At 48.6% G+C, this 27,242-nt stretch overlaps 1 protein-coding gene, 1 long non-coding RNA gene and 2 pseudogenes across 4 annotated transcripts in view; 3 read left to right on the top strand and 1 right to left on the bottom strand.

The window, feature by feature from the left end:
* CLCN1 (chloride voltage-gated channel 1) overlaps positions 1-24,383 on the bottom strand; it is a 33,158-nt gene extending 8,775 nt beyond the window's left edge. Inside the window, exons 1-16 of one of the 3 annotated variants that reach the window (XM_053897336.1) lie at positions 24,135-24,383; positions 20,744-20,864; positions 20,244-20,375; positions 19,544-19,672; positions 19,159-19,292; positions 17,932-18,009; positions 16,747-16,825; positions 11,348-11,473; positions 10,976-11,060; positions 10,668-10,769; positions 10,096-10,180; positions 9,505-9,654; positions 3,165-3,234; positions 2,865-2,975; positions 982-1,195; positions 631-764 (exon numbers count right to left, since the gene is read on the bottom strand). In XM_053897336.1, the coding sequence (XP_053753311.1) occupies positions 631-764; positions 982-1,195; positions 2,865-2,975; positions 3,165-3,234; positions 9,505-9,654; positions 10,096-10,180; positions 10,668-10,769; positions 10,976-11,060; positions 11,348-11,473; positions 16,747-16,825; positions 17,932-18,009; positions 19,159-19,292; positions 19,544-19,672; positions 20,244-20,375; positions 20,744-20,864; positions 24,135-24,239 (1,855 nt within the window). In that variant the 5' untranslated portion in view covers positions 24,240-24,383. The other 2 variants (XM_053897335.1, XM_019453056.2) reach the window with 2 other exon arrangements.
* The window catches only part of LOC109269190 (olfactory receptor 2F1-like), a 334,098-nt pseudogene that overhangs the window by 133,332 nt on the left and 173,524 nt on the right, over positions 1-27,242 (top strand).
* On the top strand, positions 6,729-7,120 carry LOC109269182 (60S ribosomal protein L35a-like; annotated as a pseudogene).
* On the top strand, positions 24,409-25,522 carry LOC109269185 (uncharacterized). The gene is made up of 2 exons (XR_002080981.1): positions 24,409-24,482; positions 25,253-25,522. It is a non-coding gene; the product is annotated as an uncharacterized LOC109269185 (long non-coding RNA).

The raw sequence follows: 27,242 nt of genomic DNA, 5'->3' as shown, positions 1-27,242 counted from the left end.
TTCTTTCCATGGTCTGTTTAATGCCACATTTTCACATTTTTGTTGGTTCTGTGTTGGTGGTTTTGCTGCTTAAACCCCACCCCACCCCTCCCCCTCCCCAAGCAAGAAGGCTGTGATGGGCCTTATGGAGAACATCCGTGTGCTAGGCAAGCTTCGTTCAGGCCTGAGTTATAGCCCTGTCGGCCATGAATTCTAGTTAGTGAATCAACACTATATACATGAAATAAGCTGTCTTTAAAGAGAAACACACATAAAACAAGTTTATGCATTGATTAGTCGAAGAAAATGTGACCAGAGGAACCTAACCCTGTATTTCCTCCAGGGCAATGGTTCAGTATCATATCCCTAATTCAGTGTTCATGGCAACTTTAGAGAACATAACTACAATGACTAATGAGAATCAGCTATAGTTCTCTGATTGGATTTTTAACTATCTTCTTGCGCTTGTGTTAGGACTGTATTTTTCCTTCTCAAAGATGATCGTGTTCCTTAAGGAACACAGGCTGGGTATGCTGTGGCACAAATGCATGGTCCCTAATGACAAGCCCACACTACAGTGTCTCTTCCACCTCTGTGGAGCCCTTGTTCAGGTCGCTAGCTCAGAAGTCTGTTTCCTTCCTTCCCACTGACCTTTCGAATCAACCAGTGGTAAAGTCTTGACTGTGGTGGTCTGGAGCAGGGTTTGCAATTCCCCATACGTGCAGGCAGCTGAAACAAACTTCACATCACGCACCATGATGTCCTCAACAAAGATTGTAAATTTGCTACGGAGGAAGAAAGCATGGGGGTTAGCCCCACCATACACTTGTTCCTTTGCCATCCCAGGCATTCCATCACTCATAATATTCATCAAGTACATGGGAACATAAAAGTAAGTAAAAAGCAGTGTTTCCAAATGTTGACCCTAACCTTGGTCTCAACCTCAGAACCTCCCACCCCCACCCCATCAAGTCTGAACTAATTCCAGCTGGTGCCCCTGACCTGAGCTGGTTCCAACCAAGGTCAGGCAAGTAGGGTAGCTTCTTGACCTGGATGATGCTGTCATAGAGGGAGGGCTGCAGGCTCTGAGCCACCATGTTGGCCAAGATGACAGCCACCATCATGGGGAGGATGTGGGCGATCTGACCCGTTAACTCGAAGCAAATCACAGCTGTGGAGACCGTATGGGACACTGCGCCAGTCAGCGCTGCTGCCCCTAGAATGACACACAGGAAGCGGTGGGTTAGGGTTGCCATTCCTGGCATGGAGGGCACATGAGGATGCCATGGGAGTGATGTAGAATGGGGAGACATGACCCCAGTCAGTACCAACACTCCTGACATAATCATCTGTCAAGAGTAGTGGTGAGAATGCTCAAGTATTAGAAAACCATTAATCTTACTCGATGTCCTTTGGCAATTTGCAAAATCATTGTGTGTGCCCGGATTTTCACTTATAAAATGAAGACAGTGATGTCCTATCTATTCCTTGCTTTAGAAAGTTTGGATCATTCTGTTTTGTTTTGTTTTGTTTTGTTTTGTTTTGAAGTAGTCTCTACACCCAGTGTGGAGCTTGAACTCACAACCCTGAGATCAAGAGTCACATGCTCTACCGACTGAGCCACCCAGGCGCCCCAGAAGTTTGGACTGTTCTTAACTGAGCATTTTAAAACCCAGTGATAGCATTTTACTTTGGGCCTCAGGTTTTGATGTCAACAATTTATGAATGAAGAGGGTCAAACCCAGGATTCAGGCTGTGGACTTGGAACATGACACCTGTGTCAGATCCTGGTTCTACAGTTTCTCAACTGTGAGAACAGAACTTGATGCTGCTGGAATCCCATATTCTTATCTCTGAGGTAAATGAGGTATTGAATAAGTTGTAAGGCCCTTGCAGACCTACAATGTTATGATTCTGTGAACGCTTTGAAAACAGAATCTGTCTTATTTGTTTTTAGTTATGTTTTCCCATCAACAGAAATAGTTGCTAGAAGGTATACATGGAAAGAGAACAAGAAAAATTTACAAAAGAGAGGGGCACAGTCAGTAGAGCGTGCAATTCTTGATCTCGGGGTGGTGAGTTCAAGCCCCATGTTGGGTGTACAGCTTACTTGATGGGGAATAAGAGCAGATGACTCTTACTGATGAAAGAGGCTTTTGTAAAGGACTGTGATTGGGGAGTAAGGTCGCCATATGCAATGTAAAGCCGGTTAAGGCTTCTATATTTAAGGGAGGCATGGCCTTAGATGTTATGGGATTTTGGTGAAGAACATAGGAGGGAGGAGGCATACTAATTTTGAGGATTACACTGGCTTCTGTGTTAGACATGGTTTCAGTTGGATGGTTTCAGTTGGATTATCACAGATTATCAGAATGTTAGGACCGTGAGATATCTCAGAAGTCACGTGAGGGAAAAGAAAGTGGGGTGCAGAAAGGTAGCTAACTTGCTCTATAGTCATGCAGGTGACAAGTGGCAGGGATGAGCACAGAGCCCATGTTTCTTAGGTCTTAGTCATGTACTCTTAAGTCCCGTCAATATTGGTACATCTGCAGGTTGGGAGTATCCAAGCAAGTGACCTGCACTGCTGTTTCTCTGATTCTTTGGAAGCAAAGAAAAACCCTCACCAAACATTCAGACACGATCCTAGGTGCTTTCCTTCTTATCTTGTTTAATCCCCATAATAATCCCTTTTCTACATAAAGAAACTAAGGCTCAAAGATGTTCAATAAGAGCTAATGAGAGTCAGAGCCAAGGGCTGATTATTTGAACAAAAGTTGAATCAAATAGCATAAAATTAAAACCTCATTGTGGAGCCTGGAATAAAGATGTCATGGGAGAGTTTGAGTGTGGCTATTAGGGGTTCCGGAGGGTAGAATGTGTCTCACCAATTACTGCATAGCCGCCGGGTAGGATCTTGTAGATGATGTCATCGAATAGGATACCGTCAGGGAATAGCATGGCCATGATCTCTCCCACCAGTCTTCCAAATGCAGCTCCTAGAGGAAAGACAAAAGGAACGAAGGTATTGAAAGATCCAAGTTCCAGATCCTCTATATTTTCAGAGCCAATCCCTGCTTGGGCACTAAGACCAAACATAAGCCCCAAGCATCCAGACCTTTCCTTGATTTCCCAGTACCCTAGATTGCAGCTCTCAGTAAGATCCCAGGCTTCCCACCAGAACTTACCTAGCACAAACACAGGCATGAAGCCTCCACAGGGTATGGGCATAGTGGTGGCCACGATGGACATCCAAAACTGGGGTAAAAAGAGGCATCAGGACACCCTCTCAACCCTGCCCAATACACATGCATACACTCCACCCTCTCCCCACTTCCAACCCTCCTTCTTGCTTCGAGAGTCACAGAAACCCTGGGATAGCAAATCCTTTTGGAAGCCATTTTGTCTGCACCCTTCCTCCAGAACCAAAAAAAACGTGGAGTGCTCAGTCTAAGAGACAACCAAAGACAACATTATAAGAAAGTTCCTCCTGATCGTTAACTCAAATCGTTCTGACTTGGGAGTGACTGTGTTTGCCTTTAGGCAATCTAGAAGGAAGAGTGGAGCCCCTGAAGACTCCTGTCCCTGCTCCAGAAGGCTCCTGGCCTATACTGTACCCTCTTAGCCTGAAAAGGTAACCTCAGCTGAACAGCCTAAAAGTCTTGAAGCTGGAAGATATCTTTTCCCAGTCAGATTATGTTTCTGAAAAAGAGCCCATTTTTAAGTGGCAGACACCTTGAAGTCTTAGTGACTTACTACATGACTAATGTAGCTTTGAGGTGGTCATTTACAAAGCTGTTTATATGGTAAACCTCACAAGGGAGTCTGGAGTGAAGCCTGTCTTGCCAGAGCCATTTCCTAACATCAAATCACCTTAAGCAGAGATTCAAAACACATCAGATCTGTCCTGGCCATCCTGGAAGGGCACACTGAGAAACCTAGCCAATCTCCAAGGCCAACTCTGTCGGGAAGTATTCCAACAGAAATTGGAACAATTTTAGCAAAAGCAATAGGTACATTCTGTGGCAAGGAATGCAGAAGAATTGAGAAATAAGAGTGGAGAAAAGAGTATTGGTTGAGCTTTTGAAATATCTGTGAAAGAAATAAAAATGTGAGACATAGCATGTGAATTAGGTTTACGTATCACTTCCAAAATACGTCAGCTAATCTTACAAAAGGATCTCAAACTAATTTGGTGAAAGATGGTAGCAGCTAAGTCCAAACAAATTGACAGGATGAAACATTTACAATTAAAAACCTATGCAAATTTACTGTAAGCTGGTAAGAAATAAATTTCTTAATATTCTGAACCTTAGAAAGATTCCCTTGAGGAGTGCCTGGGTGACTCAGTCGGTTAAGTTTAGGTCGTGATCTCACGGCCTGTGAGTTCGAGCCCTGTGTCTGACAGCACAGAGCCTGCCTGGGATTCTCTATCTCCCTCTCTCTCTGCCCATCCCTCGTTCATTCTCTGTCTCTCTCTCTCTGAAAATAAATAAAAATTAAAAAAAAAAAAAAGATTCCATTGCGACAGGGCTGGTGTCAAGAGCCATGACAAAAACTCTGGGAAGGTTTCTTTCCAGAAGCTCTGAGTTGATGCAAAATGGATACATACTTCTTCAGGTCAGAATATGAGTGGGTAAAACAGTTGAGAACTGCAAAGTCAAGTGAAGAGATATAAACTAAGAACTCCTTGAGTAGAAAGCAACCGCATGCCTCTTCTCTGCCTGCTCTCAGCACTGGCATGGTGCTCATAAATGCAAGTCAGATGTAGGTAGGTCACTAGGGAGGGAGGGAAGGAGGGAGGAAGGAAAGAAAGAAGAGAGTTTGCTTGGTCCATGCAAGTGTCTGTGCAAATAGTGTCCATACAAAACAGAAAAGGCTTCTCAGAGCTAATATTTGCTGCAACACCCAACAGAAATGCTCGCTGGTAAACTGGTTGAAACTGCAGATGACCAGACACCATGTCAGTCTGTCTGGACATGGAGTTCTAGACCCTTCTAGTTTAACCTTCATAAGTGATTCTGACATATGACAATTGGAGACCCTTTGAACTATTCTGTGCCATCTTTTTGGAATAAGCACATGAAAGCCATATAGAATTTTGTTGGCTTGGGTTTACCTGAACGCTCCAGTAATACAGATAATACGTGGATAATAGGGCTGAATTCAGAGGACAAAGTTTGGATTATCCCCCAAGATATGTGTAAGAACAGATGAGGATCAGAGGACATGGAAGTGATCAAGCCCTGTAGCACAAAGAATGACATATGAGGTTAGCAAACTTTCTGAGCTATTAGCACATGAAAGGAAGGATCCAGAAGCAATGTAAGTAATGTGGAACACAAATAACTCCCAAGAATTTAAACACCCCGTTCTAGAGAACTGGGAAACTAGACACCCGTTATGACAGATGTCACTTTATTTAGACCCTCCACAAGAAGGAGTGCTATGAAGAATTCTACTGAACCCTGGGCTATGCTGAACAGTGATACCAGGTAATGATGTTGGACTCTTAAAAAGGGAAACTGAGAAGTTGTAATATTCATACCCATTGTGGGAGCTGGTGACTTACAGCATGGTGATACTTTCTATGTCTTAAGACTGAGGAATACAGAAGTTCCTTTCACCATTAGCTGAGAACCTTATCTACCTGTATGGATACTGCCTGTGTATGTATGTATGTATGTATGTATGTGTATATATATATGTGTGTGTGTATAGGTAACCTCCTACCTACACTTTAAATTTTTTTTTTTAAATTTTTAATGTTTATTTATTTTTGAGACAGAGAGAGACAGAGCATGAACGGGGGAGGGGCAGAGAGAGAGGGAGACACAGAATCTGAAGCAGGATCCAGGCTCTGAGCCATCAGCCCAGAGCCCGACGCGGGGCTCGAACTTACGGACCGCAAGATCATGACCTGAGCCGAAGTCGGACGCCCAACCGACTGAGCCACCCAGGCGCCCCAAATGTTTTTTTTAAGACAGAGAGAGACAGAGCATGAGTGGGGATGGGGCAGAGAGAGAGAGTGAGACACAGAATCCGAAGCAGGCTCCAGGCTCTGAGCTGTCAGCACACCCTACGTGAGGCTCGACCTCACGAACTGTGAGATCATGACCTGAGCTGAAGTTGGACACTCAACCAACTGAGCCACTCAGGCACCCTTTTTAAAAAATTTTTTTTAAATTTATTTTTAAGACAGAGAGACCATTACCTACACTTCAGAATAAAGGGATGTGTATGTGTCCAATAGCAGAACAGTGAAAATGCTGGAAGCAATGATAATCAATCAGACAATATCAGATTTATAGCAGTGAGTGGTTTTATGTGTATAAATATTATAGAATAGCACAGGCCTGCTACATACTGTGGGGCTTGAAACATAGCCCAGGAAGTATATGAGTTTCTCCCCCTGACACGCTTATGATATACACATTATCAAGGATGTAATTCAGTGAGAAATTAATAATAGTGACATACAGTTGAGTCCTGCTATATAATCCAATTAGGCTTCTTAGAATAAACTTTAATCTGTGAAGTTGAATCCAGATATATACTTGGGAATCTGAGATGAGGTGAAGTGAGGTGTAGGGGAAATGTTGAAAAATATACAGTATTTTGTTTCTTCAAAACTTTTCAAAAGCTTGACATTTTCTTTTAATTATTTTTTTATTTTTTTATTATTATTATTTTTTTGCTCCTTCTACTATCTTGGAACCTGTGGAGGCCTGCTGGGAACAGGACTCCTGAAAATGACAAGTATGTCTGGAAGGCTGTAGTCCAAAGCCATTTTTGCTGGCTATAAGCGGGGTCTCCAGAACCAGAGGGAACACACAGCTCTTCTTAAAATTGAAGGTGTTTATGCTCGAGATGAAACTGAATTCTATCTAGGCAAGAGATGTGCTTCTGTGTACAAGGCAAAGAACAACACAGTGACTCCTGGTGGCAAACCGAACAAAACCAGAATACTCAGGAAAAGTAACTCATGCTCCAGGAAACAGTGGCATGGTTCGTGCCAAATTCCAAAGCAACCTTCCTACTAAAGCCATTGGCCACAGAATCTGTGTGACGTTGTACCCCTCAAGGATTTAAACTAACTGAAAAGTAAATAAATAAAGATGTAGATTTGTTCTCCTGTTAAAAAAAAAAAGTTGGTTTTTTTTGTTTTTGTTTTTTTTTTTAATTTTAGAGAGAGAGAGGGTGCATGCAAGCAAGGGAGAGGGGCAGAGGGAGAGAGAGAATCCTAGACAGGCTCCACAGCTAGCACAGAGCCTGACGTGGGGCTCAATCCCATGACCATGAGCTCATGACCTGAGCTGAAATCAAGAGTCAAATGCTCAACTGACTGAGTCACCCAGGCGCCCCAAAACCTTGACATTTTAAAAGTATATATGATCCTATCAACAACAGCCAAATTATAGAAACAGCCTAAATGTCCATCGACTGAAGAATGGATAAAAAAGATGTGGTATATATACACAATGGAATAGTACTTGGCTATCAAAAAGAATGAAATCTTGCAATTTGCAGCAACATTGATAGAATTAGAATGAATTATGCTAAGCGAAATAAGTCAGAGAAAGATAAATATCATATGATTTCACTCATATGTGCAATTTAAGAAACAGAACAGATGAACATAGAGGAAAGGGAAAGAAAAATAAGATGAAAACAGAGAGGGGTGCCTGGGTGGCTCAGTCGGTTAAGCGTCTAAATTCGGCTCAGGTCATGATCTCACAGTTCATGGGTTTGAGCCCCGCGTCGGGTTCTATGCTGATAGCTTGGGGCCTGGAGCCTGCTTCGGATTCTGGATCTCCCTCTCTCTCTCTCTGCCCCTCCCCCACTCACGTTCTGTCTCCCTCTCTCTGTCAAAAATGAATAAACATTAAAAAAAATTAAAAAAAAAAACAACAACAGAGAGGGAGGCAAACCATAAGAAACTTCTAAGTACAAAAAACGAATTGAGGGTTGATGGGAGGCGGGGCTTGGGTGGGGGGATGCACTAAATGGGTGATGGGTATTAAGGAGGGCCCTTGTTGGGATGAGTACTGGGTGTTATACTAAATTCTACTCCTGGAACCATTATTACACTACTTTAACTAACTTGGATTTGAATAAAATTTTTAAAAAAGTATATATGATCCCAAAGTTACCATACAGCTCAGTCTATATTATTTTCCTTGAACAATAAATTCTGAGATGCTATCAAAACTTGGCCTCGGTTACTTACAGGAAGCTGGGATTTATAAGTGAGAGAAGATGAATGCTGTACTGGAAGTCCAAAAGTCAAATCCCTAACAAGACAGCGAGACTACTTTTACAATAAAAATATCAAATCTTTTGAAGGAACAACAACAGACCTAATTAATAAAGTAGGTGTGCAAAATATGGAAGCTGTTGACCCACTGAACCCACATGGAGTGGAATGGGAAAGAACATGCACAGATACAGCTTCCAGAAACCCAGAGCAAATCCTGAGAATGTAAGTCACAGACTTGGAACCTGGTGCGTCAAGCACCTGGTATCTTTAATCATGGGATCCTTGGCAAGTACATTAAAGGAGCAGCAAAAAACAAAGACATTTTTTTCAACCATAAGCATATATAACTTAGTGACTCATATCCTGCGAAAATATAGATTCACAAAAATTATCACGAATAAGTTAATAGCAAGGTATTCAAAAGCATGAAGGTTCAGTGTGGACAGTCTTTTACTTGAGAACCCTAATATACAGAGGAAATCTTGGAACATACAGGCAACACGCACCGTCAGTAATAAGGCAATCATCAAAAGAGAAAAAAGAAAGGCAAGCAGCAGCCAGAAGAGATGTCACAACTAGGGGTGGAAATAAAAATATCTTTGTATAAGGCGGTGACTGAGAAGCTTAGGAATACATGGTCCTTGATGGGCAGACATGGAAGAGAACGGATGTAAGAGACCAGTTGTGGTTTCCTAACTGAAAGTAGGAGAAAAAGGCTTGAGAGTGGTAAAATCCTCATGGCCTTGCTACCTAACTAGGGAACAATACCATGTATAAAAATTACATACAGTCACTAATAAAATTGATTTAAATATTTTATCTCTTTTGCAATTCTAGAAAAGAGATTACCCACTAGACAGGGGGAAAATGGATATGCAAATCATCCAAAATGGATAATCAGACACATGGAGAATGAAGTATACAATTATCTAATATGTGGTGGGATTTGGTTAGCTTATCTTAGGTGTTCCCACAGTCATCTATACTGCTCAACCCCGTCTTGTCCTTGTTTACCAGGCTGCTGTGACATCTTAAGCACTTAGCAAATGGAACTTTTAGCAGGCTTATGGTAATGATGGCAACATCACTAAGTTGACATGAATAGACACTGGCTCACTCCTATAGATGGGCAGCTTACCTGTGCTATGGTTTCCAGCTACTTGTTTTTAGGTCCACATGAAGTTTACTCTTTCTACCCTATGCAAACCATGGGTTCCAGGTTGAAAACAGACAGAAGCTTAGGGGGTCAGGAGTGCAGGAAGGGGTACCTTCATGATAAAGAAGAGGAGGATGATGATGACGACGTTGACTTGTGGATGGATCCACACAGCCGACTGGCCCAGGCTTGCAGGGTCACCCACATGCTTTACCCACGTGTTGTTGTCAAAGAGGGTACTGATGGCTTCACGAGGCATCAGCTGTGAGAGGAAGAAGCAAAAGGGGGCAGGTCTCCAAGGAAGTTTGGTGCTAGCACTTTGTACAGAACTGATTCTCCTGGGGTTTCCCGGGTAGCTCAGTCGTTTAAGCATCCGACTTCAGCTCAGGTTATGATCTCATGGTTCATGAGTTCGAGCCCTGCATCGGGCTTTCTGCTGTCAGCGTGGAGCCTGCTTGGGATTCTATCTCTCCTTCTCTCTGCCCCTCCCTCTCTCTCTCCCAAAAAACAAATATACAAGTGGATTCTCTCGTCTCATTTTTCAAGGGTCTCTCTTGTCTGTTCTTGGGGAGAGATTCTACACTTGGGTAAAAGTACTTGTGCTCAGAAGCTGGAGGGATGTCTGTGCTGTGGCCCTGCCCTGGCTTAGTCCCAGCTCAGTGACCTGATGCCCACCTCCCTCCCCAGACTCTTTGGAGCTGACCTCTCCAGCCATGAATTGACCCATTCCTGGTGGAAAAGTGAATGAAGCGATGACAAAGGTGACGATTCCGGGATACAGCAGGCGACTGAAAAAGACACAGATTTAAGCCCCTCCAAGTTAGCCACAGTGGATGTCACATTGAGCTGGCTAGCTGGGTCCTAGTAGCCCACTGCAGACTTAGCTCTTTGTTTTTATTTTATTTTTTTAGGAGAGAGAGAAAGTGAGTGAGGGAGAGGGGTGGGGTGGGGGGAGGGAGAGAGAGAGAGAGGAGAGAGAGCCCACGAACTGTGAGATCATGACCTGAGCTGAAACCAAGAGTCAGATGCTCAGTCCACTGAGCCACCCAGGCATCCCATCCTCAGCTCTTGAAACACAGAATGTTCTTGCCACCAAAAAGCAATCTTTAACGGGCAAACCACACCGTGTTCTCTCTCTATGTGGAATATCAGGGCTCCTATATTTTATCGCAAGTCATGTATTGGCATTTACAGCCTTTGAGAAAGATTAAAAGGGAGGGGCTCGTGGAGAAAGCAGAAAGTAAATGGGTAGGACACAGAAGGGCAGTGACTCACTGCTTCGCCAGAAACCGGCTGAGGGCCTTGTGCCTTCGGACACCAAGCATGACTTGGCGGTGCAGATACACAAATACAGCTCCCAGGAACCCACAGCAAATCCTGAGGGCGCAAGTCGTACAGCAATGGAACCCTCATCCCAGACCTGGCTGTGGCAGGGAAACAAATACCAGGCGCCCACCCTCCCCCAGCAACTCACACTCACCCACGCCTGCCCCCAGGCTTTCAGCTTGAGGCCCTCCCAGCCCAAAGCCGCACCCTGCCCTGCCCCCACCCCCAGCTAACCACTCCCAGGGCACTCCACTGACCCGATGATGGCAAAGGCTGGGAGTTCCTGCAGGTCAAAGGGGAAATCCATTCGGAAATTGGTTCTGAAGAGGGCGGTGATGGTGACTACGGGATGGAAAGGCATGGTGGGAGCGCCACAGAGACCCGAGGGGAAGCCAGGGTCATCAGCCGAGGGTCAATTCCTTCCTTCCTCCGAGGCCAATGTCACCTCTTCCACTGAATTTCCAGTTTTTATGGCCGAACACTGCCCTTCTACTCCGTGATCCAGGACCTATATCTTTGCTCTATATCCTTGGGCCCACTTCCGAAATAATGCCATCCATTCCTTTTCTAAACCGCCCTAAGGAGCTTCCCTACACGCCCCATTACCAGCCTCCCTCTTTCCCTGTTACCGGCATCCTTGTTCCACACGGCCAGCACGCGGAAAACAAAGGCACTGAACGTGGCCGCAAAGAATCCTCGCCAGTAGTTCCGCACGGCAAAGTAGGTAGAGGTGACCTCGATGCTGAACAGCACTCCTGCAGGGGCGTGGGGGTGGTCAGGGCCAGACAGAGTAAGAGGCTCTCCCCCAGCCCCCACCCTGTGGCCCCGAGGTGCTTTTGCTGAAACCTGAATCACGAGGGGAAGCAGCAGTGGGAAGTAATGGTCTCCTGGAACCTCACGCTCTAAAACATACACCTGCCCACGCTGGCGGTTGTTTGCAGGCCGGGGATGTGGTCCAGTAAGATACAGAGAGGAGCTCGGGGTGGGGGATGGGGAGTGTGGTCCTCAACCCACAGACCGAGGGGGTCAGGTGGTCCCACCCTCTCTCTCCCTTAGAAAGTAGGGTTGGGTGGGATTCACGATTGTCAGCCACAGGGACTTAAGGGTTGTTGCAAAGTTTCTGCAGGGAAGTTATGGGAGAAAACATTTCCAGAGCAGGTGCTCAGCAGAGCTGTGAGGCAGAGCTCAGGACCCATGGGAACTCTCCTTCACATTCCCTCCAATCTCTACCCCCTCCTCCCAGGTACCACATACCTTGAGGCAACTTTATAAGGAACAAATAAGAAAAATGAACATGAGAAGCCTTCATGAGAGCTGACAATAATCAATATTCCAAGAAAAGAAGAGGATTCATCAAAGTGTTTAAAAATTAATATTAGGGGCGCCTGGGCAGCTCAGTCGGCTGAGTGTCTGACTCTTGATTCTGGCTCAGGCCATGATCCTGGGTCATGAGATTGAGCCCTGTGCATGCACGTTGAGTGCAGAGCCAGCTTAATATTCTCTCTCTCTCTCTCTCTCTCTCTCTCTCTCCCTCTCCCCCTCTCCCCTGTGCGTGCTCTCTCTCAAATTAAAAAAAAAGTTAACATTAAAAACTTGACATAAAATAACAAAAACAAGGGGAAAAACCAAGAGGCTAGGAGTCAAAAACAATTTTGTTTCAGAAAGGTGAGTGGGGCAGAAGGAAAGCTAATTAAAAGGCCTATATAGCACTGTTTCTAAGCAGATGCTGGAGTGGAAAATGAGGAGGTCGATACACAGACCGATAGCAAGCAGAGGGAGGGACAAAGTGAGGAACGCTAATGAGGGCCTAAAAGCGAGATTCAAGAGACAGCAAGGAAAATAACCTTTGAACGTATTAAGAATACGGGAGTGGACTTTGATTAGATGCAGGATAAAAATTGATGGCAAGAAGAAGTAGCTAGCTAAGCCTCATCTTTATGGAAAATGAGGAAGAGAAACCAGAAAAATGCAGCATGTAACTAGATGAGTGGAGGAGGGGCCTGGGCCCAAGAGCAACCAGGAACCAGATAAGGTGCGTCTCCTCCTTTCCCCCCACGGTGAACGGTTGCTGGCCTGAGACCCCTCAGGTAGCAGCTTCCGTCCGAGTCAATGTTTTTCTCCCTGTTCTACATGCAAAGTCACAACTCTGGACTCCTCCGGGACTGCCCCGCTCTGTTTCACAGGTGACAGTCAATAGTTGAGTAAGTTACTTGCGCCAAGAGGATAGTGGCCTGCCGGTTACTCCCTCACAGAGTAGCTGCAGCATTTTGGGTGAGGGTCCCTAGGGGTCAGCTCAAAAGTCACCTTCTCTGGGAAGGCATTCCAGGTGCCCCTCGTCAGGTGGAAACAGCTGACTGTCTCAGAATTTTGGACTGTTTGAGCACTTGTTATGTGTTTCCATCTCTGAGTTCCCCCTAGGATCAAAAGTTCCTTGGAAACCACCACCTAATACAATGCCTGACACATCGTCGGGGCTTTCTGTCTGTTCTATGGGTGAACGGGAGAGGAAGGGGAGGAGAGAGAACAAGAGAGAACAGAACGGGTGAAATTTCAGAGAGCGGAGCGAGGGAAGGGGGAATTTGGGGCAGCTGGAGCTGCCAGCCACCCTTTCTGCCCCTGCTCCTCAAATCACGGCCGGTAAGGCTGCTGTCTCCTCGGGCTGAAAGGAGGATTTGACACAGTGTGGGGAGCAGGTGGAGGAAGTCTCTCTCCTTTTCTTTACCAGTAATAAAACAAAGTCAGCTTTGATTTGTTGGGGTGTAAGCTATCCAACTTATGAATATTTTACGACCATATTTTGAAACCCTGGGCTAGATTTTCTTTCCTATGATGTGGTTCTGGGAATGCTTTCTCCAGCAGTCTGTCACTCTATACTCAGGAATGAGAACTGATTTTACTATTAGTCTGAGCCAAGCAGAAAATGTGCCGCTAAGAGCAAACAAAGCATTAAAAACACAAACAGCTTCTGGAAACTCTCTGGTTTTTGTTCCGTGGTACAGCTCTCTTCTGCCCCCCTGGATGTTCCCTGTTCTCCCCCTCTGGCTCCTTTGCCCCTGCCCAAGCCAGGGCCTTGACCTTGGTCTCCTGCTCTTGCTACTCACAGACACACTTTCTTGATTTCATGGCTTCAACTGCCACCGACAGGCTACTTGTTAGCAAAGCCATGTGTTCAGCTCAGTTCCTGGACTTCAGACTCAACAGTCCAGCTGTCTGGTCGGTATCACTCGGCTATGCCACTGGATCTTCAAACTCAATAGATGTAAAGTAAAATGGATCAACTCCTCCAGAGCCGTTTCACGTCCCATATTCCTTGTCTTGCTGACCAGCACCGCTGTCCACCCAATTTTCCTTGGAATAAACTTTGGGAGTTGGCCCAGATTCCTCTTTCTGTCTCATCCTTTATAGCCTCACATAAAATCAACCTCCAGGACACATCGATTTTACTTTCTATCATCCATATGTATCATCCTCTTCTCTCTTCTTCCTCTGTCCAGTCTCTCATCATCTGGCATCAGGGCTTTGACAATAGCCTTCTTCTTAATCTTAGACTTAATCCTGTTAATCCACAGGCTGGTCCAACTCTGCACGCATCTGCTGGAGGGACTGGATGGATATGCCGGGCTTGTCGTGTGTCACTCCCTTCCTTGTACAGAATTCTTCCATGGCTCCCCTTCCCCCGTGACAGCATTTCCAAAAGCCCGATCTGTGAGGTCCTTTGAGTCTTATGAGAAGTTCCTTGCAGAAGGGATTCTGTGGGAAATGCTATACTGGAGCCACATTTTGCATATTCACAAAGCATGCCAGCATATCCAACATTCCGATAACTCTTCCAGTTTAAAGAACTAGCTGTTTAACACAGTGTTTTTCCAACTTATTTGACCTTGGAACACTTTTCACATGTTACCTCTATTAATGCCATGGAGAACCATGTTCTGTAAAACACATTTGGACCTTCACGATTCATGATTTCCTTCCTTCATGGTTTCCCTGTGCAGACTCACTTCCTGTTCCTGTTTCTCTTAACAATGCTCTCATCTACTGTGATTACAGCCCCCAGATCTTGACTTTGCAATGCTGTCTCTTCTGTCCAAAGTACCCTGTCCTCATTGTCTTCCTTGCACTTTGCCCAAACTGTCATCAAGACACTTCTTTGGGTGGGCTATGATGATGGGTTTATCTGCCCATCCACCCCGTCAGCTGTGAGCCCCTGGGAGTATGGGATCCAGCACACCCAGAGGGCACACAGCACAGAGGGCACACGGTAGAAGCAAAAAGATGTTTGTCGTTTTAGCAGGTTGTTGAAGCAGATTTCTTTCATCAGTGTAAGGAATTAAGAGTTGGCTATATAATGAATAAATTATCGTTTTATTAATGTTTTCTTTCAGAATTACTCTATGTTCTTAAAAAAAGAAAAATAATCAAATAAGCCTACCTTCCAGGGTATTTATTTTTTTAATTTTTAAAAAATTTGAGAAAGAGTGTGTGCATTCGTGCGCAAGTGGGGGAGGGGCAGAGAAAGGGAGAGAGGATCTCAATCAGGTTCCATGCTCAGCACAGAACCCAATGCTGGGCTTGATTCCAAGACCCTGGGATCATGACCTGAGCTGAAATCAAGAGCCGGATGCTCAACTGACTGAGCCACCCAGGCGCCCCCTGAAAATTGCATCTTAATTTTTCAGTACTGAACCTTTTCTCGGGTCAAGAGCCATGTTTTACCTGTCGCTCCCTTACCACCTTCCCTATATTCTACACTGGACCAAGAGAAACCTTCCTCGTTCATCCTCGACATTCCAGTTTTATGCAAAAAATACACATTCTCTTCATTTTAAAATAATCTGGCTGATTAAAAAAAAAAAAAATTAAAAAGCCCACCTGTCTGAAAATGCTTTTCAGACCTTCTGGATTTGTAAGGCAAAAAGAGAAAGTAAAGGTGAAAGTGGGTACAAATGTTAAGTGTGAATGTCTAACGTGTACAGAAATTCAAACGCACTGAAGTGTGTACAGAAACTCAAATACACCCCTCACTCGTGGAGACTGGTGACTTTAATGACAAGAGCTGACACCAGAAGTACAGACAGGATGCTAGCTGATCTTACGCTGGGCACAGCATCAGGACAAACGGGTATGACACACTTTCTGCTCCCTCTGAACGCTTACTCGTAAGTCATTCCTGAGCTGAGACGTGGGAGTTACCTGCGCACTCCTCTATGAAGGGACTGATTACATTTTCATAATTGAAAAGCTACCTCTAACGTTTAAGGAGCATATGCTTTTCTGGCAATTTTGTTTCCCCAGTGTCAACTCGGTGCCCTTTTTATCACCAATGAATCCAATGAATGAATGATCCATGTAGTCCCTCCTGTGTTAATCTTGTTACAACGGACTCACCACTAAGTAAACATGGCTGCTTTCTCTGTCCGAGCCCACTTGTTAGTGACCCAGGACAAAGAAAACAGTCTGAAAAGCTGCCCTTTGCCTTTCATGTGCGGGGAGAACTAATCTCAGGTTTATGTTGCTGTCAGGGAGCAAAGGTGCTTTTAATTCCTGTCCGCAGCCCTCGTTAAAGCTGACCATTAGTCTGAATAACCACACCCCTAGACCCCCGTGTCCTTGATAACACGCACAATGGAAGCTCTCCCGTGGAGAACACACTACATAAGGTCCCCTGTTAGAGGACGTAATAAGTGGAGGGCAAAGGTGTCCAACAATTTTGACAGGCTTTATTGGTTACAAGTAGGGGGACTGGGGGGACTGCCTTGGTTTTCATTCCCCGCTCTACCTCTTGCTAATGGGCTGGCCTTGCTCAAGTCACTTACCCTCTCTGTGATCAGTTTTCTCCTCCCCCTCCTCTGTGCTGTCGGTCTCATACAGTTTTTAGCAGGAGTAAGGTGCTTAGAACATCACCTGCACATGGTAAATGCTCACTAAAGTTTGCTGTTCTTGTCATACTTTGGTTTTAACTGGCAGTATCGCACTTGGGGAGCAGGGCCAGGCAGTGGACTGATGTAGGAGGGGGTAAATCACTTGCCTCCGAGTGGTGTCCCAAAACAACAGCCAACTCCCACAGCACAGCCCACAGTCAGCATGTCAGTGTAATAGTATGGCTGCTACTAGGGGAGAGAGACAGACAGACAGAGAGATGGGGGGTGGGGCAGGGAAGGGGAGCAGAGAGGAACGGAGAACAGGCAAGGGTGGGGAATAAGGCAGAAAGAGAGGCTTAAGTCACAGAGACTCACAGTGGTCCCATCTCCCCAGTGATTCCCAGGTCAAGAGATACTCAGTTAGTTTGGCAAACAGGAAGTGACCTCATAGGGCAAGCCAAACTTAGAAATAAAAGGTAAATATATGCAAGGCAGGTAAGCCAATAAATGATCATCAGAGAGGGGCTGGAGATGGGGACAACCCGGGCAAGAAGTGTCAATAGGAAGAGAAACAGAGGACTTCAGACAGACCGTACCAATAAAAGCCTGCATAAAACAGCCGCCAGCCGCGAAAGAACACATAGCCCTTTGGTGGAAAAGCGTAGGTGCCTGGAACCCAGGGGCTGCGATCCGGGGTCACTCCTTGAATGCCCACCCACCAGTCCCTTCAGCTAGCACCCTCTCCACCCCAAAGCTTAGGCAGCCACTCAAACCCCCTTCCAGGTCGTGCTCCGGGGTAGGGAGGAAGTGGGACTTGCCTCCGATAGGGGCTGCAAAGCAGCATCCCACGCCCACCGCACAGGCCGGCACCAGGAGATCAAGCCGCCCAGACACGGTCTGCAACAGAGAAGCACGCAGGACGAGGAGGGTGGAGGGCTAGGGCCAGCAGCAGTGCTTGTGAGAGATGGGGTGGGGAGGACCAGGAAAACAGAGGGACAGGGTGGGTACAGGAGGCAAGGGCGGAGCTTGGATGGGGCAAGGGGGGGGGGGGCGTGGGGGCGTGGGGGGGGGGCACTGACGAGGGGCAGCATGGGAGCTGGTGGGCCTGCAGGCCTGGAGGAGCCGGGGAGCAGATCGAGAAGGGCGGCCGGGAAAAGGCTGGGGTACGTGGCGGGGGGGGGGGGGGGGGGGGGGGAGGGGGGCGGGGCCGGGGCGCGGTGTGTGTGTAGAATAAAGGAGCGTGGGTTAGCGCGACGCCCCATTTCAGCATCATGGCCAGCCCAGAGCAAAGGCAGCCCTCCCGACGCCCTAAGCACACACAGCCCATCCCTCATTTTCTTTCTCAACCTTACCTCATATACCCCGCAGAACATTGACATGAACTTGCTGAGGACAGCAGCACAGATGCTGGCTATGTGCACAAATGGGCCCTGGGAGAGAGAGGGAGGTGAGGGGTCAGCAGCAGGGGTCCAGACAGGAGGCTGTGCGTCCTTCACTGGACAAGCTTTATGGCTCCAGGCACTGAGCTGGGTGCCACAAATGCGGCAGTGACCACGACAGAGGATCTGCCCTCCTGAACTTCATTCCAGAGGGGAAGGGGGTGGGGGGTGAGGGGGGGGGGGGGGGGAGATGGACCAGCATTTCAATCAGGCTACAGGTGGGGAAAATGAGAAAGGGTGAGGGGATAGAGAGAGGCAGACAGACTAGGGTGTGATGTGGGTTTAGAGAAGGCACTCGGGGACGGCCACAATTGAGTAGTGTCTCCACTGAAATGAGGCAGTGAGCCACGTGGGTGTCAGGAGGAAGAACGCTCCACGCTGGGTCCTGGGACGGGAACAGCTTGTGCGATTGAGGGACAGGAAGACCCTGTCACCCAAACGCAGTGAACAAGGGAAGCTTGGGAGAGCAGAAGACCAGACAGAAAGAAGCCAGATCAGCACAGGTCTCCTAGGCCCCAGAGAGACGTTTGTACTTGATTTTTAGAAGACTGGAAAGCCATTAGAAGTTCTTAAGCAGAGGTTCTGCCAGTACTGATTCCATTTTGAAAAGACTCTGGCTGCCGTGTGGATTCCCGATTGTGGCCGGGCAAGAATGCACGTGAGTATAACCTTGAAAAAACACAGCCTCTCTCTGGGGTTCAGCTTCCGTAATATTAAAACAAGGAAACTGGTCCGAAGTGCCTCCAAGGCAGTGGTCCTCCACCCGGCGAGATCCCTCTCCCCACCCCCCAGGGAAATTTGCCAGTATCTGGAGGCATTCTGATTCTCGAAACTAGGGGGCGCTACCAACATCTAGGAGGTAGAAGCCAGGGATCTGCTAAACCTTCCACAATGCACAGGGCAGCCCCCCAGAACCAAGAATTACCCGACCCAAAATGTCAACAGGGCCCAGTCTGGGAGACTGCTCTAAGGCCCTACCGGCTCAGACTTCTGTTATTCTACTCCAGGACTAGGACCTTCCCTAGTATTTCCCCTCCCTAACGTACCCTGGCGCGGGCTCTCCCAGCGCCCCTGGTCTCAGGCTCCCAGAGCTCCCTCCGGGCTCAGTGCTGCCCTCTGCCGGAGCACCAGCGGACTTACCTCCTTCCCCACAGGAATGCCACTGCCCAGCCCTGCAGTCAGGGCCACAACCTTGGCCACAAAGGCCTTGACGGTGAGATATTCCTTCAGGATGACCCCACGGAGTATTGTCTTCATCTCAGGGATCCCGGAGCCTAAAAGGTTCAAAGAGTGATTATGTGCCGCTTCCAGCTAGAGGTTAAAAGGGAGACAAACATCCAGACAGGTGGACGTGGTGATGGGCGTGGGTGGGGAGACGATGGCAAGACAGGGGAAAGGGCCGTCAGTCGGGTTGAGGGGCTGAGCGAGGGAGGAAGGGCACTGGAAGGGTCTACAGGCTAAAGAGATAACACTGATGACACGACAGGGGTAGGGTGGTGAGCGGATGGAGGGGGGAGGTTCTCACCAACGGCCTGGGGAGAGATGAGGTGGCAAAAGAGGGCGCTGAAGAGGATGAGAGTTAGCGGGAAGGTGACCCAGACCAGGTACTGCAGAGGCAGGCTGGGCTGCATCTGGTAATAGGTCCACTTGTAGGCTGCAGAGACACGTGCCTGAGCTCAGTCCCAGAGTGGCGGGATGTCACCGCACCCCCACGGTGCAGCACATCACAGTGTGCAAGGAGCGTCCTCACGGCCTGGCCATCCCGTCTGACCTCACCACACGGTATTGTTCTCACTGGACACAAGGGAGCCCGAGTTGTGGGAGGTGCCGTGACCTGTCCAAGTTCCCACCACTTGTAGGAGGTAGAATCTGCGAACCCCACTTCTGAGTGCTGGGACTGCAGGCTGCCCCAGTTTGCCCAGAACCTGGGGTGGGGGGAGGGTGCCTGGGACTCAGGGTGGTCAGTGCCCAAACCAGAAAAGCCCTGGGGAAATGGGGATGAGCTGGTCACCCTATTAGAGGGGCACCCACAGGTTGTATGGCAGCAGCTGAAGGGGCAGAAGTGGATCTGGGTCCGGGTCTGGTCTTCTCCTGGGCCAGACCTCCTCTGTGCAGCGCCCCCCTCTCCCCCAAACACGCCCAGCTTATCCTAGGCAGGAACTCTAGAAACTCTAGGAACCGCTGTGCGAAGAGAGGCTGAGGGTAAAGGACCAGGTTAAACCTACCCTGAAGGCTTTTGGCACTGACATAATCCATGCTCCAGCTAACCAGAGCCATAAGCAGTCCCAGGAGCACCAGAAAGATCCAGTCTTCTCCTAATTTCCTTCTTACCATGTGTCCCAGGCGGCGCATACAGTCTGGGAAGAGGGAAAGACAAAAAGAGCGGCTAACCGGTCACTGCTCTGGGCTGTGATTGAGGACAGGAGCGGAGGAGCTGGGCCCCTGGGGTCTTGTCTATCTCTGCACCTCATTCACTGGGTTTGCCCATGGGATACCTGAGTTCTTTCTAACTCTCCTTTCCTGGGGGTGGCTGGGAGGGAGAAGAGGGAGCCAGGCAGGGTGAGAGGAGGCAGAGAGAGATGCCTTTCCCTACTGCTTGGAGGGGGACTTGGGTGTGGGTGAGGGGAGGGCAGAGAGTGAGCTACAGGCGGTGGGGATGTCCCAGTTCTCCTAATCCCTGCGCCTCCTTCCATTCCAGATCCCTTTATTCCTTAGTCCCCGTCACCTTGACATTTAGAAGAGTGATCCTCATCCTTGCTGTCCAGGCTGTCACTGGAGCCCGTCTTCGGGGGCATCCCCATGCCCTGCTCCTTGTGCGGGGGCTGCTGTTTGTGATGGCCATAAATCTGGACATGGGGGGAATGGGAAACGTCTGTTTTGTTGGAGTCCGAAGGAATAGACGGAGGGAAGCACCCAGACCCACAGGGGAAACAAACAGCTTTTTAAATTCCTGGGCGTTGAGAGCCTCACGTAGGGTCACTTTGTGGTGGTCCCTGCCCTCGGTGCTCCATCTACACGCTCCCACTCTGGACGCCTTTACCCCTGTACCCATCCTCACCCCATCTCTGTCCTCATCTTGATGGATGGCAAGGAGGCCAGCTTCTACTCTAAAGTGGAGACACAGGAACTCTGCTAAGACGGGGCATCCGTGTCAATCAGGTGTTTTATGTGTGACCCAGCTTACTGTGTGTCAGCCTCTCCCTACTATCCCAGAACCCCCTTCTCTGCCTGGCGTCCCTCCTAGGAATCCTGACGTGGACCAGCAAGGACAGACTAGCAGGGGACTCTTGGTTTCTCTTTGCCTTGGTGTGTCTGGCCTCTCTTGAGGCCCCTCAGATGCTCTCTCAAGTTCAGAGGAAGCCCACCCGCCTCACCTCCCTGTGCTCATGTGCACAAACAGGAAGCAGACCTGGTAAGGGACTTCCCATGGCAGGATTACTAGACGCTCACACTACGGGGAGAGGACAGAGCGGCGCCCCTCAGATCTGGGAGCCCTCTGCTCTCATCCCCATGGAGAACACGTGTGTTTGGGGCAAGGGGAGCAAGGGCTCTCACTGCTTTTGGTCTGTCCTCCCCCCCTTCACTAGCTCCGTCCTCTGGGGCCAGGGTCAGGCCAGGTCGTGTTGCCAGTTCTGGGAGAGCCTGGGTGGGAGAGATCTGATTTCACAATATGAGCAGCAGAGTTTACGCCCCAGTTCTGGACAGGAGCACACTCTTTGCCCAGCTCATGGCTGTTCTGTCTTCTGGGATGAGATGGGTTGACTGAGCGAGACAGTGTGTCCCTCCCTGCGCTACCTGGCCCCAGAGAGCAGACACTCCCCCTGTGGCTCAGTGCATGTCCCTCCACCTGCTGTTTCAGCTGTCTGGGGCCTCAGGCTGGTGGAGGCAAGGAAGGGGGTGTGGAGGTGAGGAAGGGAGTGCTCCAGACCAAACCCTGGCTGGGAAACACCTGAGAGAGCCAAATCTGTGCCGGGTGGTTCAGGGCGAGGCACCGCATCAGAGCAGAGCTCGGGGAAGGGAGGGACAGCTCAAGTGTGAGGGGGATGCTGGGATTCACGGGTGTGTAGGGGTGAGGCTGGGAATGGGAAGGAGAGGTGAAGCAGTGTAGACACAATATCGGTGATTGTTGAAAGCTGGGTAAGGGGCATTTGGGGGTTCATTACACGGGTCTATTTTTTAAGTTTGGAATTTTCCATAATAAAAATGAAACAAAGAAAAACTTTAGTCCAAACCTCTCTTCTTTACTTTCAGGCCAGCTCTACTTCTGAAATTAATTTACCATTCTTCTCCATCAGGAAGCTTCCTGCTACTTTGTCGCCGCACCTTGACGGCATTTCACTCGCCCACGGAGGCATGTGGTGGCATGTGGTGACCGGTGAGAGGAGCAGGGCCCTGAGGAGGGGCCTTTCTGTCCAATCCCGTCTGGTGTTGCAAGGCCAGGCCAGGCCCCACCTTCTCCGGGAAGCCCCTCTCCCCACACTCACCATTCCCATCTCTCCTGACTTTGTGTCCCCGCCCCCACTGATTCCCCAGGGGTGCCCTTAGTAACCATCTCCATCTCCGGGATGATGCCAACTGCTGCGTGGATCCTCTCGTCCCCCAGTGCTGACATCACCTGCACAGCCACCCCTTGGTTCCCTGCCCTGTCTGCATCCCCTCATCACCCACCCCTCCCCGCCATCTTTAGCTAAAACACGTGCACACACACTTCCTCACGGATCACCTGCCTGTTTATCTGCGGCAACCTCGCAAGCTTTCCTTCATAGTTGTGCCGTCAGTCCCCTTTTCCGTGCTAGATGTCCACAGCCCACCCATCCAGACGCCCGCAGTGAGCTCACTAGGCACGCACACCTCTACCTCCCCGGGGCGGGGCACCTGCAACCTGATGGGCTCCTACCTGATCCACCTTCCCACCCAAAAGTTAGGCTGCGGTTCTTCTGCTCATTTTGACCCTGGTGTACCTTTGATCACTGATCTGCAATCCAGTTCGTTTTCTCCACTTACCCCAGCACCTTTCTTCTGCCTTGTGCAGAAGCGTTTATTTGTGCGCGCACTGCAGAGGGTCAGCAGGGAGAGAGCTGGTGGTGTCTGCGTGGGGGTGAGGGAGTAAGAGGCAGCTTCACACAGAGGTGTGGGCTCCCACGCCAACCACTCTGGGCAGGTTATGTAAGCACGGGCTAGTCAAGCCTGTGTGGCTATGCCTTTCCCCCCTAGGATTCGGGTGTCCTGTTAGTCAGGGTTATATAAAAAAAGGGGATGGGATCTCTATAAATGCACGCTTAGCTGAGCTCAGCCCTTTGAAGGATTTTCGTATTTTGAACACATCACCATGTACTTTTTAAAGTTAACGCAACACTTCTCCCGCTTTCACCTGATTCCTCATTCCCCCACCCCCAGCCGTCACACAACTGTCCCCCGGATTCCACCACCCCCTCCCCCTTGGACTTTACCTGTGTGGGGCGGGTGTTGGGACGGGGGCCTGCGTCCCTCCGGAGCCTGTGCTGAAGGGCCCCATTTTCGGAGGGTAGTCCGTAGCTGGTGCAGTGCTCAAAAGGCATATACTGGTACTGGGGGGCACTACCCCACCAGCTTTGCTCCCCCCCACGCCGCTGGGACTCCGACCGCTCCATGTTCCTTCCCCGGGCCAGGCCTTGGCCTGCTCGCCCCGGGGCCTCCCCCAGTACAGCTCCTTAAGCCCGTCCTCTTGCCTGTCCCCAAGGCGTCTGGGGCAGCATGCCCACCCCCAGCTATTTATAGCCATCTCTCCGTCACATGACCCCCCCCATTGCCACATCTGATCTGCTTGGGGTCGAAGCAGGTGTGAGAGGGGTGCGGGGGAGGGGTTGGGACAAGAACCTGAGGGACAGCCCGCAGGGAATTCCCTCGGCGGGGGCCAGCAGCCCTATCCCCTCCATAGTCACAAGGAGGCTTCCAGCCCCAAGCCACTGGGCCCCCTTATAAACATCGCCCAGACCAGCATGGAGAGGGGCTCTGCACACTCAGACCTGTGTGTTCCCGGGGGCACCGGACCTGCACCCTTAGGGTGTCCTGCCCTCGCTTCCCCGAGGAAAGGTGAGGGGTGGGTGCTGGATGGAGGGATCCGGAGGATAACTCACGTGAGAGAGTAACTGGTGCCTCTCTGCCATCTTTCCCTGTCCAGTTGCTCCCAGCTCAGTATCTTCCCAAGATTGAGTCTTCATCTGTGGGGCCAACTCTCCCATCCCGGCCAGTTTTCAGGTTGCCCCTCCAGCTTTGCTATTTCTATCTGCCAGAGGCCACTAATAATGCTTTGGTGTCATCCCCGTGACGCCACTCTTATTACCCACTGGGTGTGGGAAGCAGGGGTAACAGCCTTGGGTTCTGGCCTTTCTCCCACTTCCCAGACAGATATGTCAGTCACACCAGAAGCCTGGACTCTCGGGGAGGGACGGAGCCTCCATGTAGACTATGGAGCACCTGCCTAGGTCTGTCAGGGCAGGTTAGATAACACGGGAGAAGGAGAAGTGGGTCAGGGGCATGGGGTGGGTGGGGGGGGAAGGGAGTGTCTCTCATCATGAGCCCAACAAACAAAAAGGATGACGGGGAAGTTCTCTGCTACTCCTCCTTTTTCGGGTCAATAAGTTTTGGCCAAGGCCCAACTACCCTATCTGGTGTCTTTTTTTTTTTTTTTTTTTAAGCCAAGTTTCCTAGGACATTCCTTCCCCTGTGAACTCCTCACTATAGAAGAAAAGTTACAAACATGAGCCAACGCATAGTTTAGAATTTGTCACCAAGTGGGGTCCGCCCCAGGGTATTCCAAGTTCAGGGACTGCAGGGTACTGACACCAATCACTTGCTCTGCAATTAAACCTTGACCTCGGCTAAATGGCACTGTCCAAAGCAGGGGAGGTGGATGCCATTAAAAGCACGTTTTCTAACACCAACCCTATGAGCTCGAAGGCTTATAATCCACCGCCAATGATTACAAATGTGTGCTGGTGTGAGGGCCTGAAGGCTGACAGATGCCTTCTCTGCAGGCAGAACGTAAGGAAAGAGATCTAATGATTTGGTGTAAGATGAAAGAATAGAGTGCCAAAGTCAAAGTAGGTTCTTTGGGGGAGGCGGGAACTTTAGAAACAGAAAACGTTGTCACGTTTGAGAAGGGCTCTCCTGAATGTAGCCAGTTTCTATAGACACTCAATAATCCTGAGAAACAAGTATCTAACACAATTACTGTTTCTTCATGCTTCCTTAGAAAATCAGGACCTGGTTATAGATTCCAGGATTTGAAGGCAGAGAGATCAGTGGGACTGGGAAAATCCACACTCCACCAAGCCAAGTAGAAACACCATCTTGTGAAGTAGAAAAACCAGATTCTGAAACTGGGAGAGTCAAGGCAACCTACTGCTGCTAACGCTGAGGGCAGGGATTTGTGAGTAACTTGAGTCTGACATCGGAAATTGTTAATATCTCATGGGTTACCATCTTTAAGAGAACAAGAAAATAAAATGTCAGGGCGCCTGGATGGCTTGGTTGGGGGAGTGTGCACCTCTTGATTTGGGGCTGTAAGTTCAAGCCCCATGCTGACTGTAGAGAATACTTAACTAAAGTCTTTAAAACGGAGAAAAGAACATGTAAACTATGACCACCCCCTACCCATAGGTACAATGCTTGGGTTCTTATTTAGAAGATGGGTTTCTGGGGAGTTCTGTGAAAAGCTCCACAATCTGGAAACAAATTTATAAGCATGCACACATTCTAGAAGGTATGTATACTGTGTAAGGAATGAATTATTCTGGGGTTTTGAATATATTTTTTTAAGCTTATTTTTTTGTTTTTTGAGAAAGAGACAGTGAGTGGAGGAGGGGCAGAGAGACGGACAGAGAGAATCCCACACAGGCTCTGCACCATCAGTGTAGAGCCTGATGCAGGGCTCAAACCCACGAACCGGGATATCATGACCCGAGCTGAAGTCGGACGCTTAACCAACTGAGCCACCCAGGTGCCCCTTGAAGAGATTTTCTTGGGGTCTACGATACTAAAAAGTAAAACCTATAGGCTTATGGAATTGCTATTTGAAGGGAGGTTGCCAAAAATGACCATATGGGACACATGTGCAGGGGAAAGTGTGTGTTGGAGTACAGGTGGGTGTGAATGAGCCACTGCCCGCCCCCTCGCCCAACAGCTTCCCATCAACTGAAGCATGAACTTTCTCTCTGGGTTACACCCTTGTTTTCAGACCTCTTCAAATCCAGCCCCCCAGCCCACTGGACAATGCACCATTACATTGTCTTTAACGGCCTCCAGACATCACTTTCCCTCTGCACATCTAGTCTAGCATCAAACCCATGACCACATGCTTTTGTTTCACCTAGGCAACTGTTAACTCTGCGTCCACCACCCCCCAAGCCGCACACACCTTCTAATTGTACTCGCTGGTAGTAGTAGCTTCTCTACTCCCCACTGGATCCCGCCCCCCCAGATCTTTACAAATACTTGGTCCCTTCCAAGGCCTGCATGAGGCCTTCCTGATAGCACTGGAGAGGTCTCTTTCTCTTCTGGTTTCTCAAACATGATACACTTGTTCTCTATTCTCTACCTAAAATAGTGCAAAGATGGGATAGTCTCTGGTCTCAGGCTTATTTTCCCAGCCCAGTGGGAAAAATCTATAACCCAAAAAAGTGAAGAGGAAAAAAAAAATCTCATGCTAGGAAGTCACAGAAGTCATACTGTTAGTTAAGAGCATACATTAAAGCTAACATTTTGTTTCACATCCTGACCTCAGTTTCTTTAGAAAGGCAGTAACTTAGAGGGTTATGGTAATAAGAGAATGCATGCAAAAAACTTCCAGTGTTTGCCCTCATAGCAAGCACTGAATATGAATGCATATTATTGAACTGAAGCTCATTCTGCCAGAGTTCACAATTCTCAAGTATTTGTAATGCATTAATACTGTGTCACCACACATCATACTTAATCCTCATGGGGACCTTTTAAGGGAGAACACTTTTCATTTTCAGCTAAGGGAAACCGAGGTTCCAGGAGGCTAGGTACCTTAGCCAAGGTCTCCAATACCTCAAAAGGCTGAGCCAGCATTCAAAATCTATTTAATTGTAGACTTCATGGCCTTCAAGCTACGTTTCTTCCCTTTTTTGTGTTATTTGAAGTCTGAGCCTCATTTTCCCCATCTGAGAAAACAAGTGGAAAATGACCAGCTCATGCGCCCGCGGGGAGGGTGGCCTGTG

This window comes from Panthera pardus, unplaced genomic scaffold (assembly GCF_024362965.1).
Source record: "Panthera pardus isolate Hobbes unplaced genomic scaffold, ASM2436296v1 HiC_scaffold_8, whole genome shotgun sequence".
Classification (NCBI taxonomy): domain Eukaryota; kingdom Metazoa; phylum Chordata; class Mammalia; order Carnivora; family Felidae; genus Panthera; species Panthera pardus.
Note: the sequence above shows the minus strand (reverse complement) of the source record. Positions and strands in the feature narration are given on the sequence as shown.